The sequence below is a fragment of the Heterodontus francisci genome, chromosome 13, assembly GCF_036365525.1.
Source record: "Heterodontus francisci isolate sHetFra1 chromosome 13, sHetFra1.hap1, whole genome shotgun sequence".
Lineage (NCBI taxonomy): Eukaryota > Metazoa > Chordata > Chondrichthyes > Heterodontiformes > Heterodontidae > Heterodontus > Heterodontus francisci.
The window spans coordinates 110,055,031-110,070,519 of record NC_090383.1 but is presented as its reverse complement, the minus strand read 5'-3'; the positions used below and the strand labels follow the sequence as shown (position 1 = coordinate 110,070,519).

Here is a 15,489-nt window from a genome sequence, read left to right as displayed (position 1 = left end):
CAAGGACAGCAGACGCATGGGAACACCAGCACCTGCAAGTTCCCCTCCAAGTCACACACCATCCTGACTTGGAATTATAATGCTATTCCTTCACTGTCGCTGGGTCAAAATCCTGGAACTCCCTTCCTAACAGCACTGTGGGTGTACCCAAACCAGAATGACTGCAGCGGTTCAAGAAGGCTGCTCACCGCTACCTTCTCAAGGGCAATTAGGGATGGGCAATAAATACTGACCTAGCCAGTGATGGCCACATCCCGTGAACGAATTTTTAAAAATAGTTAAGAATGGAACCAGCTGAGTGCAGACACACCCAGCTGGACAACAGGGTAGAGGCTTTGGAGGAGAATGGTTTGGTCAACTGTCATAAGCTGGATTGTGCTGCAGAGAGCAGGCATGGACTTGATGGGCAGAATGGCCTTCTGTGCCGTTATGACTATGACAGTTACAGAATTAAACTAATTAAAACTCAATAACTTCTCCAAACCAAGAAACAAGTGCTACTAAGACAAAGATAATAAAAGTAGTACATTATTTGGAACTTTTTTTTTAAAAAAAGGACGTGAATGGGCATATGGAATTCTTAAATGGGTCCTTGGGGGAAGTTACTGAGCTTGAGAATCCAGTTAACGTTCACAGCTGAAATTGCTGGGAGTAGACAATGTTATGAACTGATGTCTTCAGCTTGGTTTACTTCCATGCTAGTTACCTACACTCAGTGTGCAAACATTCAAGTTAATCATAATTCTAGTGACTAATTATTAAATTTAAAAGAAAAAGAACTCCATGGGAATGTTTTGTTAGTAGTTATTTTGTCTTTTTCAGTTTAAAATTGTAAAAGTCATCGTCGTGCCATATCGAAATGTCGAAAATTTACAGCACAGAGGAGGCCATTCAGCCCATCATGTCTGTGCCAGCTGAGAAAAATCTGTCGAGCCTAATCTTACTTTGCATCACTTGGTCTGTAGCCAAGTGCATATCCAAGTATTTTTTTTAAATGTGATGAGGATTTCTGTCTCTACCACTCCTTCAGGCAGTGAGTTCCAGATCCCCACCACCCTCTGGGTGAAAAAGTTTCTCTTCAAGTCCCCTCTACTCCTTCTGCCACTTAATTAAATCTATTCCCCATGGTTATTGATCTGTCTGCTAAGAGAATTAGGTCCTTCTATCCACTCTGTCCAGGCCCCTCATTTTCTATACCTCAACTGTGTTTTATACAGTTCCAGCGTAACCTCCCTACTCTTGTACTCTGTTCCTTTAGTAAGTGCATTACTTCACACTTCTCCAGATTAAATTCCATTTGCTACTGTTCTGCCCACCTGTCAGTCGATTGCTATCTTCCTGCAATCTACAGCTTTCTTCCTCATTATCAACCCCACAACCAATTTTTGTACTATCTGCAAACTTCTTAATCATGCCCCCTACATTTAAGTCTACATCTTTGAAATATACCACTAAAAGACATACGAACCTACAAATTAAAGAGCAGGAATAGGCTATTTGGCCCCTTTGAGCCTGCTGCGCCATTTAATAAGATCGTGGCTGATCTGATTGTGGCCTCAACTTCACTTTCCCGCTTGCCCTTATTACCCTTTGACTCCCTTGTTAGTCGAGAATTTATCTACCTCTGCTTTAAAAATATTCAATGACCCTGCCTCCACTGTTCACTGGGGAAGAGTGTTCCAAAGACTCACGACCCTCTGAGAAAAAACTTTCTCCTCATCTCCATCTGAAATGGGCGACCCCTTATCATTAAACTGCGTCCCCTAGTTCTAGTCTCTCCCACAAGAAGAAACATCCTTTTAGCATCCACCCTGTCCAGTCCCCTCAGGAGCTTAAATGTTTCAATAAAATCACCCCTCATTCTTCTGAACTCCAGTGGATACAGACCCAACCTCTGCAACCTTTCTTCATAAGGTAACATCCCATTCCAGGTATCAGTCGAGTGAACCTTCTCTGAATTGCTTCTAATGCATTTATATCCTTTCTTAAATAAGAAGAACAAAACTGTACACCATACTCCAGATGTGGTCTCAACAATACCCTATGCAACTGTAGCAAAACATCCCTACTTTAAAATTCCATTTTCCTTGCAATAAATGACTACATTCTATTTGCCTTCCTAATAACTTGCTGTATCTGCATACCAACCTTTTGTGATTGATGTACCAGGACACCCAGATCCCTCTGTACCTCAGAGTTCTGCAATCTCTCTCCATTTAAATTATATGCTGTTTTACTGTTGTTCCTGCCAAAGTGGATAAGTTCACATTTTCCCACATTATACTCCATTTGCCAAATTTTTGCCCACTCACTTAACCTATCTGTATCCCGTTGCAGACTCCTTATGACCTCTTCACAACTTATGTTCCTACATATCTTTGTGTCATTAGCAAATTTAGCAACCATACATTCCGTCCCTTCATCCAAGTCTTTAATGTAAATAGTTGCGGTCCCAGTACTGATCCTAGTGGTACTGCAAACGTCCCATCTTGCCAACCCTAAAATGACCCATTTATGCCTACTTTGTTTCCCTTTGAGCTAACCAATCCTCTATCTATGCTAATACGTTACCCTTATTTTGCTTAGTAACCTTTGATGTGGCACCGTCAAATGCCTTCTGTAAATCTAAGTATAGCATATCCACAGGTTCTTCTTTATAGATGTTGTATGTTTCTTCCTCAAAGAACTCCAATAAATTGCTTGAACATGATTTTCCTTTCATAAAACCATGTTGACTCTGCCTGATTACATTGAGATTTTCTAAGTGCCCTGCTATGACTTCCTCTTAATAATAAATAAGAAGACCTGGTACTGAGCCCTGCAGAACCCCATTAGAAACAGCCTTCCATCACAAAATATGTTTGCTTAATGCTGCTACATGCCACAGCGTGAAAGGAAAATGAATAATTCCACAATTCCTGAAGTCAGATTATTAATCCTTGTTGCCATGTCCAAATTTGGTATCAAACAGAGACCATGGGCTGGATTTTAAAGCCCCTCCGCCATCAGGAACATTGGCGGGAAGGTAATGAAGTTCGGTGTGGCGGAGGCCTGCCACCGACAGCGACAGGCCCCATGCCAATCTCGGCGGCATCAAGGCCTCCTGGCAGCCGTCACGCCGCACGGTGATGAGATCCCCATTTAAATATGTAAACTAATTTACATAGCTGATTTAATGATGGACCCGTCGCCTCCTTGATTGCCGCACCAATCTTCATTTGGGCGGCCGACAATGCCATGCCTTTGAATCCCCATTAGGGGACATGTGGCATGATGCCTGTAGAGAGTGGGGAGGAGGATTGTTTCTCTGTGCAGGAGTGGTGTCACTTCGCTGCGGATTGGTCGAGACGTAGGTGATGGGAAGGGGTAAAGGGCAAAGGTGCCGAACTTTGTGGGGGGGATGGTGGTGGTGGGGTAGGTCAAATTCTTAAACAAATTCTAGGGGGAGGGTGGGAAAGGGCAGGAATGTTTTGAAATGCTGTGGGGGAGAGAAAATGAATTTAATGATAATTTAAATTTTTTTTGGTCATTGAACTGACCTAGCCCTTTAAAAATTACGTCTGTGCATTAGCGCTGGACGCCATTGTCTGTGATGGCTTGCCCTCCGCCTCCATGTGATCGCCATGCAAATGAGCTACTGCAATTTCCATGACGCGGTGCCTATGTGGGCGGGGCGCATTTTTTTTGCGTCCGCCGCCTACTTCGGCAGCGGACTCTTAAAATGCAGCCCCATGTGCTTCCCACAAGGTGGAGGCAAATTCGGTAAGTTGCCATTCCATTTTGAACTGCATTGTTGGTGACCTGGACACAGGTTGGAAGCTGATGATCTTAGTTGTTAAATGGTGTAGTCATTTTAGAAATTTTCCAGAACAGTAAGTAAATAATTAGTAAATTTTGGCAATGGTAATTCTGGAGGAATTTAAAAGAATTGGTACTCGAGCTACCATTTTCAGTGTTTTAAAAATGGTTTTTTTCTTTGATTTCTTGCATACTTCTTAGGTTCATCTCTGAATTTACAGTTCAATCAACCGAAAAGCCACTGTATTTTCGCGTACAGAAACACGCCATGTAAGAAATTGTATCAACTTCAGCATAAGTTTTATCTTTTCCTGTGGCTACAATATTCAAATATGATTTGATAGTTCAAGTTGAGGGCATAATTCTAACAAGTGACTTGTATATTGAGAAGCTGTTGCCAATAGACTTATTACAATGCAAGGGACAATTGGATTTGTAGTCTGTTGCTACCTTAAAATATTCTTAGAGCACAGAAGTGCCTGTGTTATATGAAGTGTCTATGAAGCTGTTGTGATTTTCTACAAAATCCTGTTAGTGTCCTTTGGATATGAAAACAAAAAACATGCTGTAGATTTACTAGTTAAATGCTGCTTTTGGATGACATAAAATGATAGGATCCTGTATGGCAGTATTAAATGAGATCCGTGTGAAGATTTAAAAGGCAGTTCTTTGTGATTTGTAAATCAAATTGCAGTGCTGTAGTTTACCTGAACCGCATGCCAGAATCTTGGCCATATCTTGGGGAAAAAAATCTGTAGTTACAACTCTTGAATTTCAGATCAGGGCCATATTAATAATTCTTTTACTCGATTGATTTTTCATTTTATTTTAACAGGCATACTATATTTTTTTAAAAACTGAAGAAAATTGATGGTCCCAGCCTGGGCTGTAGTCGAAGGTTCTCATGGATGAAGGAGGATCACTTACGACTGAATTTGATACAACAAAGAAAAGTGGCTGTAAGGAGAGTGTGGAAAAGGCCAGTGCAGCCACTAAACTTTCCCCATTAATTTCAGATGAAAATGAAAATCGGATTCGTGAGGTACAGATGTCACCATGCAGTAATGACAGAATGGGAGGATTTGACTGGATCAAGCAAGATTTAACCAATAACAATAAAGAGGACCATGACAAAACTGGCTTTGAGATCATGCAAAGTGATTGTATGGAGGCCGTTTGTGATGATGAAGCTGAGGTTTCAAACAGCATTGATAACCTGAGTGCTGAACTGCCATTGGGAATAAAACCAGTTAAGAATTGGGAACCAGAAATGGAAAGAAAATTGAAAATCACCTCTTCTGGTAAATTTTCAGTTAGGATCTTTCGCTGCCCAAACCAGCAAAAACACACTTGAAACCTAAAAGCATATAACAAACTTGAAAAAATATTGGTTCAGTATGTTTTTGTGTTCTAATAAATTTACTTGCCATTTGTACCTCCCAGTTCTTACCCCTCCAAAAGATGGAAACTTTTGTGGAGGTATAGTTCGAACTTCAGCTGTCAACCTTTTATCATGTTGACATTTATCATGTTTAAATCTAAAACAGTGAGCTTCCATAACTGGTTGAACAGCAGGCCACGTCATCTCTAATTCCATTCTGACCTTAACCACTCTACCAACATGGGTCATTTAACTGCAATCTGGAGCTCTTCCCCACCAGCCCCCCTGCCCCTGTCACCTTACTCCTCCAATATTAAACAGTATTTCAAATAATTAAATCACTATATACAACAAATTACATTCTTCACTTTTAGCATAAAGCTTGCCTGGTGACCTAGCTATTTAAGGCAATGTGTACCTGAATTACTCAGACCAAAAGATCCCAAGTTTAATCCATAACTTGTGCTATATTTGATAGCACAGAAGTTTGTGATTCAGCAGGTTGTGGGTTCAAGTCCCACTCCAGGACTTCAGCAAAAAAAAAAAATCAAGGCTGGCACCCAGTGCAGTGCTGAGGGAGTGCTGCACTGTTAGACGTGCTGTCTTTTGGATGAGACATTAAATCGAGGCCCCATATTCCCTTTCTGGTGGAAATAAAAGCTCCCGTGGCACTATTTCAAAGAGGAGCAAGGTGTTATCCCCAATGTCCTGGCCAATATTTATCCCTCAAACAACATCACTTTAAAAAAAAACAGATTATTTGGTCATTATTACATTGCTGTTGTGGGAGATTGCTGTGTGCAAATTGGCTCCCGCATTTCTTAATTACAACTGTGACTTCAGTTCAGAAATACTTCATTCGTTCTAAGTCAGTTAGCGATGCGCTGAGGTCATGAAAGGTGCTAGATAAATGCAAATCTGTCCGTCTTTTTTATATTAATTGGTCTCGGCTACAGTTGGGTTCTGCATCTCTGAATTAATGAAGGGGAAATTGACTCGGAATCCTGCTCTTGATTTCTGTCCAGAGTGTGAATGTGAGCTAAGTACAGGTTCTTGCTGAGCTGTGATGTTCTCAGCAGTCAAATAACCTGTTGACACTCGATGTCTTTTCCCCTGGATAAAGTTTGGGTACTTGTGTGCGATACTTCATGGTCAGCCACATGGAACCATAACCCAGGAAGGGGAAGAAAACAGTACACTGATTACTTCATGTGGGGGAAAGAATTGTTTGAAGAAACGAATATAATAAGTGTGTGGTGTTTCTCTTTTATGTAGTGCTTTTGATGTAATAAAACGTCCCAAGGTGCTTCACAGGAGTATTAATAAAATTTGCCTGAGCCACATAGTGATATTAGGGCAGATTATCAAAAGATTTGCCAGAGGTAGACTCTGAAAATCATTTTATAAGAGGAAAGAGTTGGAGTGGTTCAGAGCTTGGGCCTCTGGCAGCCAGTGGTGTAAAGATTAAAATTGAGGATGTGCAGTAGGCCAGAATTGGAGGAGCACAGTTATCTTGGAGGGTTGTAGGGCCAGAGGAGGTGACAGAGGTAAGGAGAAGCGAGGCCCTGCAAACAAGGGTGAGAATTTTAAAATTGAGGCATTAATCAACTGGGAGCCAATGTAAGTCTGCAAGAACAGGGGTGATGTTTGAAGGGGACTTGCTGTGAGCTAAGCTATGGCAGTAGAATTTTGGATGAGGTAAAATTTACGGCGGGTGGAAGATGGAAGGCCGGCCAAGAGTGCATTGAAATAGTCAAATCTAGAGCTAACAAAGGAGCGGATAAGGGTTTCAGCAGGAAATGAGCTGATGCAGGGGTGGAGTTGGGTGATGTTAGAGGTGGCAATGGGCAGTCTGAGTGATAGTACAGATGTGGGGTCGGAAGTTCATCTCTGGGTCAGATACAACACCAAGTTTGTGAATCGTCTGGTTCAGCCTCTCACAGGTGCCATCCTTTTACTTTTTTTCACCAGAACCTGAGCTGTAGTCCCAAAGGTGAAATGTGTGTTAATGCAATGTACCATGCAGTTGGGCATAATTTTTAATGGGTGCTGTTTTTCTTCATAATGTTCTGAGCTGTTGCGTGTTCATTTATTTCAATTATATAATTTATTATAAGTAGACTTCTTGTGGGTTTACAGGGACCTCAGTGGAAGCCACAGAAGATTCTTCAGAATTTTTATCCAAGTCACTGAGCACTGCTTTATATGACACAAGTTCTGAGTCAGAAGTAAACTGTCAGCAAGTCGATAGGAAAGGACTTCTTCAGACTCTGCTCAACTGCATCCAGAGAGTAACAGAGTTAAACGATTCTAGTAGCCTGCCACACTATCTTCATCAGGTACAACAGTTGTGACTTTTTCCCCCTGTTTCATCCAAATGTAGCATGAGTGAAAGGAAGAGTGGATTTTAAATAAACCTATTCTCCTATGGGCTATGTAAGCAAATCATTTCAGTAAATTATAAAGTTGCTTTAGTTTTTCTGAAGTGAAAGGCAAGTCGGGAGGAGTAGTTTTGATTCAAAATAATCCTTGTTCATGAAAAAAGTATGAATTTAAACAATGCAAGACCCTTCTCCATGAATTTGAGTGCTGTCTACGAAAAATAAACTCTGCCTCACTTATTTTTTGCCCAATTTGAGTTGAGTTCCTTCCCAGGATTCTTATTAATTGTCAGCTGTGGTTCCGAGTTCCTCAGTCACCTGTATGTGTTGTAGCAGGTTCTGAGGGAATGGAGGAAGAAGAGGAGTGGAAGAAATGGAGGTGAAAAAGATATAGTCACAAATGCTTCCCTAACCCCAGCAGCCTCAGGGTCCATCGCTCCCATTTCAAGGAGGGTCATATTTTTGGTTCGGTATTCCCACATAGCTGGTGAAGTATTATGCATACCTGATTGACATCCCCCTGGTTGTGGGCATTTTACGAAAGGAAATTTTAGAAGTTTGGTTGCAGCAAATCTTATGCATGTCAAAAAAAACTGATACCCCCATATTGTCAGATTGTCTCCGGAGTATTCTTACCTCTGCATCCAAAGATTGTATGTTCAAGCCCACTACCGGGATTGCTGAATTCAGGCTGACTCTAATGAATATTGAAATTGCCATTTTCCGGGTGAGATGTTAGCTGTTCAAGTGAACACAAGATCCCACAGAACTATTTGAATCAGCGCAGGGAATTTTTCCAGTCTGAGAGTGAGTATTTCTTCAAGCAAAGACACCAGAAACAGTTTAATTAGTTAATTACCTTTATGGGACCTCCCTGTGTGCAGATTGGCTGCTGCATTTGTCCACTAAGCGACTGCATCTCAAAAAAAGCCAATTGACTGTGAAGAAATGTAGGATGTTCTGAGGTTTAGATGCTATATAAATGAGTTTTTTTTCTTCTACAGTACCAGCCTCCCTAAACTACACACCTCTCTTCCACCATTAAGATCTTCATTAAAACCTTCCTCTTGGACCAAGTTTTTTATCACCCCTCTTAATATCTTCCCCTTTGGTTCTGTGACAGTTTTTGTCTAATTACACTTTTGTAAAGAGCCTTGGGATCTTTTTTTACATTAAGGCCCTATATAAAATAGAACTTGTTTGTTTTATTGTGAACTGACTTTGAAGAGCCGAAAGAATTTGAAGTAAAGCAGTGAATAATTAGTAGTAGGACGTAGTAATGCGTTAGTAGGAAATTGAGTGATCCAGCAGACAGTGGATAGAGGATGTAAAGAAGGATAATGGGTGACAATTCTGCTTACAACAACTTGCATTGTCAATGAGGCACAGTTTAATAAACTGTTAGCAAGTTATTGGCCACATGGGTGCTTAGTCTCTGGAGCTTGCTCTCCTGAACAGTCTTTTCTCACTAAAGGCAACACTGTACCAGCTCATGTAACAGTTGTAGCCAAGTACAAGTTGAACAGATATCGACTGAAGAGTTTATCTGCTCCATTGTTGAATTTATGTCAACTGAGTGAGTTAGCTAGTTATTTTAAATTTCTTTGAGGAATATACTGAACCTTAAATAAAAATTAATCAACCAGGCCTTAACAAATAACAGATTTGTTTGCTCATTTACTTTTGGCAATAACAGAGGGTTAAATTGGCTATTTTAGCTTGTCTACTTGTTTGTCAGGATAATTGAAATGCTATTTTATACTGTGTTAATTGTGATAACTTAATAACAGCCAACTTGTTAATGACTGAGTAGAAACTGACTAAATAGTGGATAGTAAAAATCAATAAACAGACCAATCCTCATTGTTTTTTGATTTTTTTGTTGCAGATTTGTTTTTGTTTAGATGTGTACCTCTTGTAAAAAAAAAAGTTTCAATCTGTTTAATCTTTTTAATTTTCTGCAATAAGTATGTGAAGTGGCTTCAAAGCAAGTTCATAGCGTATAACGTTTTATAATCCAGTTGCATGTTGTGTTCTATCATAACTGTTTACAGTGCAATAAATGTGGCAATTATTGATTATCATTTTCTCATTTTCAGATTGCAGAAATTTATTTTGATGAAAAAGAATGTATCCTTTCATTTTCATTTTTAAATAGTTCATGCCTCCTTGCGCAATTACATTGGTTTCAGTTGCCCTGATACCTAATCCAAGTGGCTATTTGTACAAATCTAGATTCTGAACAGGACACCAAAGGGGGCCATCACAGGTGAACCCTATCCTGTCTGCATTCAATGACTTTATAAATAGACTTTCAACAAGGGTCACTACATAATGATCAGTCGTGGGAACTCAAATTAGTTTTCCTCTCCCCAACCTATGGTTGTGAGGCCATTTGAAACCCAAGTTTACCTGAAAGGAACAGGCCTGCAAAGTTTCTCTCAAAGTTCCTGTGGCTGTGAGTTCCCACGATCAGCATTCTGGGCTGCACTGAAGCTGAACTGGACCAGCCATATCAACATCCCGGCTATGAGGAAAGCAAAGGCTAGGTACTGTGTGATTTGTGGCTCGCCTCTTGACCCGTTGCAGCCTCTACATCACCTAAAGACTCACAGCGATGGATGGATGAATAGCTGCAACAGCACTCAAGAAGCTCAACGCTCGCTAGGGCAAGGCAGTTTGCTTAATTTGGGCCCCTACCACGGGACTCCATATTTGTCTATTCCATCACCAACACACTCTGGCTGCAGTATTTATGGCCGACAGGATGCACTGCAGTAACTCGAGTTCAACAGCACCTCTCTCCTCTGTAATTTCTACCACCACGGACAACATGACTATGAGTTAGCAACAATTTGCAGTTAGTTTGATATATGAGCAATAAGTGATTTTCCTTTACCCTACGCCTAGATGAGAAAGCAATTCAATTTATTCAGTTGGAAAAGCTGTATCATGAAAAATTACTGGCAAATCTTGCTGCTATTCAGGAGCACTGGGGTATGTACGGAATATATATCCATAATGAGCACCATCATTAAAGAACTTTGTTTGTGGTCCAAAAATCTGCCAGCTACAATTCACTGAACATTCAGTGTTTTTAAATTTAGGCTTAAGTTAGGTTAAACACAGCAACTATTTAGTTTTTCTTGTATGTTTACAGTTTTATTTTTTAAAATCTTATTTTCTTTTACTTAATGCAACTCAAATGAACGTTGATAAAGCTGTAGCTAAAAGAATCTTTTGTCGCCTTCCCCACTGTATATCTGGGAGTATTGTTGTAACCACTTTGCTTTTTATGAACTAAAGTGGAGGTAAGGGCGAAGAACTGGGCTTTAAGTGGGAAGAATGTTCAAATAGTTTAGAGTGTAATTTTCAGGAAACTTGTCTTACCTGTGTGTAATAAATTCCCCTCCAGTTTTGACCTGAGAACTGTTAGCATGGACCTATTTGGTTAAATACTCTCACTTGGACTGTAAGTTGTTAAGTCTGCTGAGGTGTACTACAAAAGAGCTACTGCAGGAAAAATTTGCTGGGCTATGGGCAAAGAGCAGGGGAGTGGGACCAGTTATATAACCCTTTTGAAGAGCCGGCACAGCCTTGATGAGCTGAACGGCAGACTCCTGTGCTATCTCATTGTATGATTCTATGAAATAATGGAGAAGTTAATTTTCACTTGTATCGAACCTTGGTTTAGACCACACTATGCACAATTCTGGTCATCTTCTAGAAAGGATAGAGAAGGACTAGAAAAGGATTTTTAAAAATTCCAAGGATGAGATCACAACATAGAGGTTATACATATCAGGAAAGATTGAACATGCCAGAGTGCTCTCCTAGCGAAGAGAAGGCTGAAATGTGACCTGATTGAGGTCTTGAAGCTTGTGTAAGGATTTGATAGGAGATAAAAGTAAAATACTGGAGATGCTGGACATCTGAAATAAAAACAGAGAATGCTAAAAATACTCAGGTCAGGCAGCATCTGTGGAGAGAGAGAAACAGTTAACATTTCAAGTCTGTGACCTGCCAGAACAGAGAAGAGCCATAGAGAACATGTTTCCACTTGTGGGGGAGACCAAAACTAGGGGCCAGAAATATAAGATAGTAAAGAACATACGAATTAGGAGCAGCAGTGGGCCACTCGGCCCTTCAAGCCTGCTCCGCCATTCAATAAGTTCATGGCTGAACTGATTACTCCATGTTTCCACCTAAACTTCCACCCCCTTGCTTATCAAGAATCTATCTACTTCTGCCTTTAAAATATTCCAAGACTCTGCTTCCACCACCTTTTGAGGAAGAGAATTTCAAAGACTCGCGACCCTCTGAGAGAAACAATTTCTCCTCATCTCTGTCTTAAATGGGTGACCCCTTATTTTTAAACAGTGACCCCTAATTCTAGATTCTCCCACAAGGGGAAACATCCTTTCCACATTCACCCTGTCAAGACCCCTCAGGATCTAATATGTTTCAATCAAGTTGCCTCTTACTCTTCTAAACTCCAGCGGATACAAGCCTAGCCTGTCCAATCTTAACTCATAAGACAGCCCGCCCATTCCAGGTATTAGTCTAGTAAACCTTCTCTGTACTGCCTCCAATGCATTTACATCCTTCCTTAAATAAGGGGACCAGTACTGTACGAAGTACTCCAGATGCCCTGTGTAGCTGAAGCATAACCTCCCTACTTTTGTATTCAATTCCCCTCGTGATAAACAATAACATTCTATTAGCTTTCCTAATTATGTGCTGTACCTGCATACTAACCTTGTCCAATTCATGCACCAGGACACCCAGTTCCCTCTGCATCTCCGAGCTCTGCAATCTCTCACCATTTAGATAATATGCATTTTTATTCTTCCTGCCAAAGTGGACAATTTCCCACTTTCCCACATTATATTCCATTTGGCAGGTCTTTGCCCACTCACGTAACCTTTGTAGCCCCCTTATGTCCTCTTCACAAGTTACTTTCCTACCTATCTTTGTGTCATCAGCAAATTTAGCGACCATACCTTCGGTCCCTTCATCTAAGTCATCTATATGAATTGTAAAAAGTTGAGGTCCCAGCACAGATCCTTCTGGCACACCACTTGTTACCTCTTGCCAACCAGAAAATGACTCAATAATGCCTGCTCTGTTTCCTGTTAGCTAGCCGATCTTCTATCCATGCCAATATGTTACCCCCTACACCATGAGCTTTTATTTTCTGCAATAACCTTTGATGTGGCACCTTATCAAATGCCTTCTGGAAATCTAAGTACAATACATCCACCGCTTCCCTTTTATCCACAACACATGTAACTCCTTCAAAGTATTTCAATAAATTGGTTAAACATGATTTCCCCTTCACAAAACCATGTTGACTCTGCCTGATTACCTTGAATTTTTCTAAATGTTCTGCTCTAATGTTTTTAATAGCTTCTAACATTTTCCCTATGACAGATGTTACGCTAACTGGCCTGTAGTTTCCTGCTTTCTGTCTCCCTTTTTGAATAAAGGAGTTACATTCATTATTTTCCAATCTAATGGAACCTTCCCCGAATCTAGGGAATTTTGGAAAATTAAAACTAACTCATCAACTATCTCACTAGCCACTTCTTTTAACACCCGAGGATGAGGTCCATCAGGATCCAGGGACTTGTCAGCCTGTAGCTCCAACAATTTATTCAGTACCACTTCCCTGGTGTTTGTAATTTTCTTGAGTTCCTCCCTATCTTCCATTTCCTGACTTAGAGCTAATACTGGGTTGTTACTTGTATCCTCAATAGTGAAGACTGATGCAAAATATTTGTTCAATTCATCTGTCATCTCCTTATTATCCCTTATTAATTCCCCAAACTCAGTTTCTATAGGACCAACGCTCACTTTGTTGACATTTTTTAAAAATATCTATAGAAACTCTTACTATCTGTCTTTATATTTCTAGCTAGCTTTCTCTTGTACTCTAATTTTACCTTCCTTATCAATCTTTTAGTCATTCTTTGCTGTTTTTTTATATTCTGTCCAATCTTCTGACTTACCTCCCATCTTTTCGCAATTTTCGGCTTTTTCTTTAAGTTTGATACTGTCTTTAACTGTTTTTTAACCACGGATGGCAGGTCCCCCCCCCCCCCCCCCTTGGAATTTTTCTTTCTCGTTGAAATGTATTTTGTATTCTGAAATATCCCCTTAAATGTCTGCCACTGCATCTCTGTTGACTATCCCTTAACCTGATTTGCCTGTTCACTTTAACTAGCTCTGCTTTCATGCCCTCATAATTGCCCTTATTTAAGTTTAAAATACTAGTTTTGGACTCACTCTTCTCTTCCCTCAGACTGAATGTTAAATTCAATCATATGAATGCTGCTACCTTGGGGCTCCTTAACTATGAGGTCATTAATTAGTCCTATCTCGTTGCATAGTACCAGGTCTAGTATAGCCTGCTCTCTGGTTGGCTCCAGAATGTATTGTTCCAAAAAATTATCCCGAAAGCATTCTATGTATTCCTCATCTAGGCTACCTCTGCCCATCTGATTTTTTCAGTCATATGTAGGTTAAAATCTCCCATAATTATCGCTGTACCTTTCTGACAAGCTGCCCTTATTTCTTCCTTTATACCCCATCCTGCAGTGTGGTTAATGTTAGGTGGCCTGTACACCATTCCCACAAATGACTTCTTGTCTTTATGATTTCTCATCTCTGCCCAAACGACTGCTACATCCTCGTCTCCTGAACTTAGGTCATCCTTCTCTATTGCACTAATAGCATCATTAATTAACAGAGCTACCTCTCCACCTTTTTCTTAGCTTCCTGTCCTTTCTAAATGCCCTGTACCCTTCAATATTCAGGACCCAATCTATATCACCCTGCAACCATGTCTCTGTAATGGCTATCAGATCATTCTTATTTATTTCTATTTGCGCTCTCAGTTCATCTGTTTTGTTTCGAATGCTATGTGCATTCAGATACCGAATCTTTAGTTGTGTCCTTTTATTATCTTTGTACCCTCAATCCTTATCTGTTGATTTAGTCTTAGATTTGTACGCTCTGTCCCTTCCTGTCACAGTCTGTTTATCATTTCCCATATTAATACCTTTCTCTCTTCCCTTGTCTCTACTGCTTGATTTATCATATCTTCCCAAATTTGATCCCTTGACACCACTATTCAGTTTAAAACCCTCTCCACTTCCCAAGCAATGTGGCTTGCCAGAACACCGGCCCCAGCACGGTTAAGGTGTAGACCTTCCCAATGGTACAGCCACCATTTTCTCCAGTACTGGTGTCGGTGCCCCACGAACCGGAACCCACTTCCACCACACCAGTCTTCGAGTCATGCATTAATTCCTCTAATCTTTTTTGCCCTATGCTAATTTGCACGTGGCTCAGATAATAATGCTGAGATTATTACCTTTTGAGGTTCTGCTTCTTAGTTTGTGCCTAGTTCCTCATACTGACTATGCAGAACCTCTTTTCTTGACGTGCCTATGTTCTGGTACCTACATTGACCACAGCGACTGGATCCTCCCCCTCTTACTGTAAGTTCCTCTCCAGCCCTAGCAGATGTCCCGAACCCTGGCACTGGACAGACAACACAGTCGGCTGGACTCTCACTCTTTGCTGCAGAGAACAGTGTCAATCCCCCTGGCCCTACTACCACTACATTCCTTTTTTCTCCCTCCACTTGAATGGCTTCCTGTGCTGTGGTCAGGTTGCTCATCCACCCTGCAGTCCCCACTCTCTTCCAAGTAAGCTGAAAGAACCTCAAGCCTGTTGGACAATTGCAAAGGCAGAGGTCCCCTTACCTGGCTCAGCTGCATCCACACCCTCCTGTCCCTGACCACTGACCAAATCAGAAGGCCCTATCCTAAGGGGTGTGACCGCCTCCTGGTACAAAATGTCCAGGTAACTTTCCCCCTCCCTGATGTGTCGCAATGTCTGCAGCTCGGACTCCAGTTCAGT

At 40.9% G+C, this 15,489-nt stretch overlaps 1 protein-coding gene across 3 annotated transcripts in view; it reads left to right on the top strand.

The window, feature by feature from the left end:
• The window catches only part of cnsta (consortin, connexin sorting protein a), a 95,744-nt gene that overhangs the window by 35,179 nt on the left and 45,076 nt on the right, over positions 1-15,489 (top strand). Inside the window, exons 2-6 of one of the 3 annotated variants that reach the window (XM_068045409.1) lie at positions 4,000-4,068; positions 4,634-5,099; positions 7,319-7,518; positions 9,660-9,690; positions 10,471-10,557. In XM_068045409.1, coding sequence (XP_067901510.1) covers positions 4,703-5,099; positions 7,319-7,518; positions 9,660-9,690; positions 10,471-10,557 — 715 coding nt within the window. In that variant the 5' untranslated portion in view covers positions 4,000-4,068; positions 4,634-4,702. The remainder of the gene's footprint in view (positions 1-3,999; positions 4,069-4,633; positions 5,100-7,318; positions 7,519-9,659; positions 9,691-10,470; positions 10,558-15,489) is intronic. The other 2 variants (XM_068045410.1, XM_068045407.1) reach the window with 2 other exon arrangements.